General features: G+C 22.8%; 1 protein-coding gene across 1 annotated transcript; it reads left to right on the plus strand.

Annotated features, from left to right (window-relative positions):
• Positions 1–269: 269 nt before the first annotated feature.
• Positions 270–1,016, plus strand: PCYB_006380 (hypothetical protein; the record flags this gene model as incomplete). Its single annotated transcript, XM_004228059.1, has 1 exon — positions 270–1,016. Exon 1 carries the CDS (start codon positions 312–314, stop codon positions 1,014–1,016), a length of 705 nt encoding a protein of 234 aa, XP_004228107.1. The 5' UTR covers positions 270–311.
• Positions 1,017–1,315: the final 299 nt, after the last annotated feature.

Raw genomic sequence — 1,315 nt, forward strand, 5'->3', positions numbered from 1 at the left:
TCATAATAAAACTTTGTGCCCATTTGAAGATGAAAAAAGCAGTGAAAATAATAGAGAACAGATTGAAGTGTGTAAATCTAAAAAAAACCACATTTTACCTAGTAATGCAGATACAATGAATGAAAAAGTAAAGAATAATTTCTTTTTAATTACATTAATAATTAATTGTATGAATGTTTTACTACTTTTTATAAACGATAAAAATACATGCTCATTAAATTATGCTTTAATTTTATATATAGCATATTTTTTCTAATTCATTTTCGCAGAATAGTTTTGAAAATTTGCTCCCTATAGAAATATATAAAACAATGAATGCAAAGATAGAAGAAGAAAATTATTATGATATATGTTCAAATTTCTTATCAAACAATAAAGAACATTGTGAAGGTTATATCCTGTGTATTATGATTGCACGAAATTTAATAAATTTGTCTAAATTGAATGAAAAAGTGCGTATTCAACATTGCCACTATTTTATCCACTGGTTGTATGATAAAATAGGAACAATATACAGCAAATCAACGAATACTATACAGGATAAAACTACCGTTAATAAAATATTTAATGTAAGTTATATGATTCTTCAGAAGCTAGGTATAAATGATTGTTACTATGACGTCATTAATTTAGATATAGTTCAAAATAAGGAAAGAAAATATTTACATGATTATTTTGATAATTATAAAAACATTGAAAGTAACGCATCTGATAATAACAAATGTGAACAATATTGCAAACTTATTATTTACATTAATGATCTATATAAGAAATATATAGAAAAATGCTGTACATATTATAGCAATGATGAATATTCTGATTATTGCAAATATTTTTTCAAATGTGATCAAAATTATAACCCATATAAACTATATACCAAACTAAATTGTTCTAAAGTCTTATCATCTGACAATGAAAAAATGGAAGAAGTAAAAATTACTCTTGTTCAGGATTATGTACAACAGTTAATACATGCTTATCGTAATAAACTTAATTTAATAAAAATAATATTATAAAAAGTGAATATACGTCAGAAAATCTATGTAAAGCATATATATGTGACACTTTCTATATGTCAGTTCTACCTTTTTTTGGATTATTGTGTATACTTCTAATTTCTTTTGTTCTGTATAAAGTAAATATAAATTAAACATTAAAAATAAGACGATCTATGTTAATACATATGTTTAAGTGTCCTTATCAATATATAATTAGGATATACGTATGTAACATATTTTATATATTTTATTTCTATATTAGTTTAAACCATTTGGATCATTGTTCAATAAGAGAACACGTAGGAAAAATAAAATTA

Source organism: Plasmodium cynomolgi (genome assembly GCF_000321355.1).
Source record: "Plasmodium cynomolgi strain B DNA, scaffold: 0990, whole genome shotgun sequence".
Classification (NCBI taxonomy): Eukaryota; Apicomplexa; class Aconoidasida; order Haemosporida; family Plasmodiidae; genus Plasmodium; species Plasmodium cynomolgi.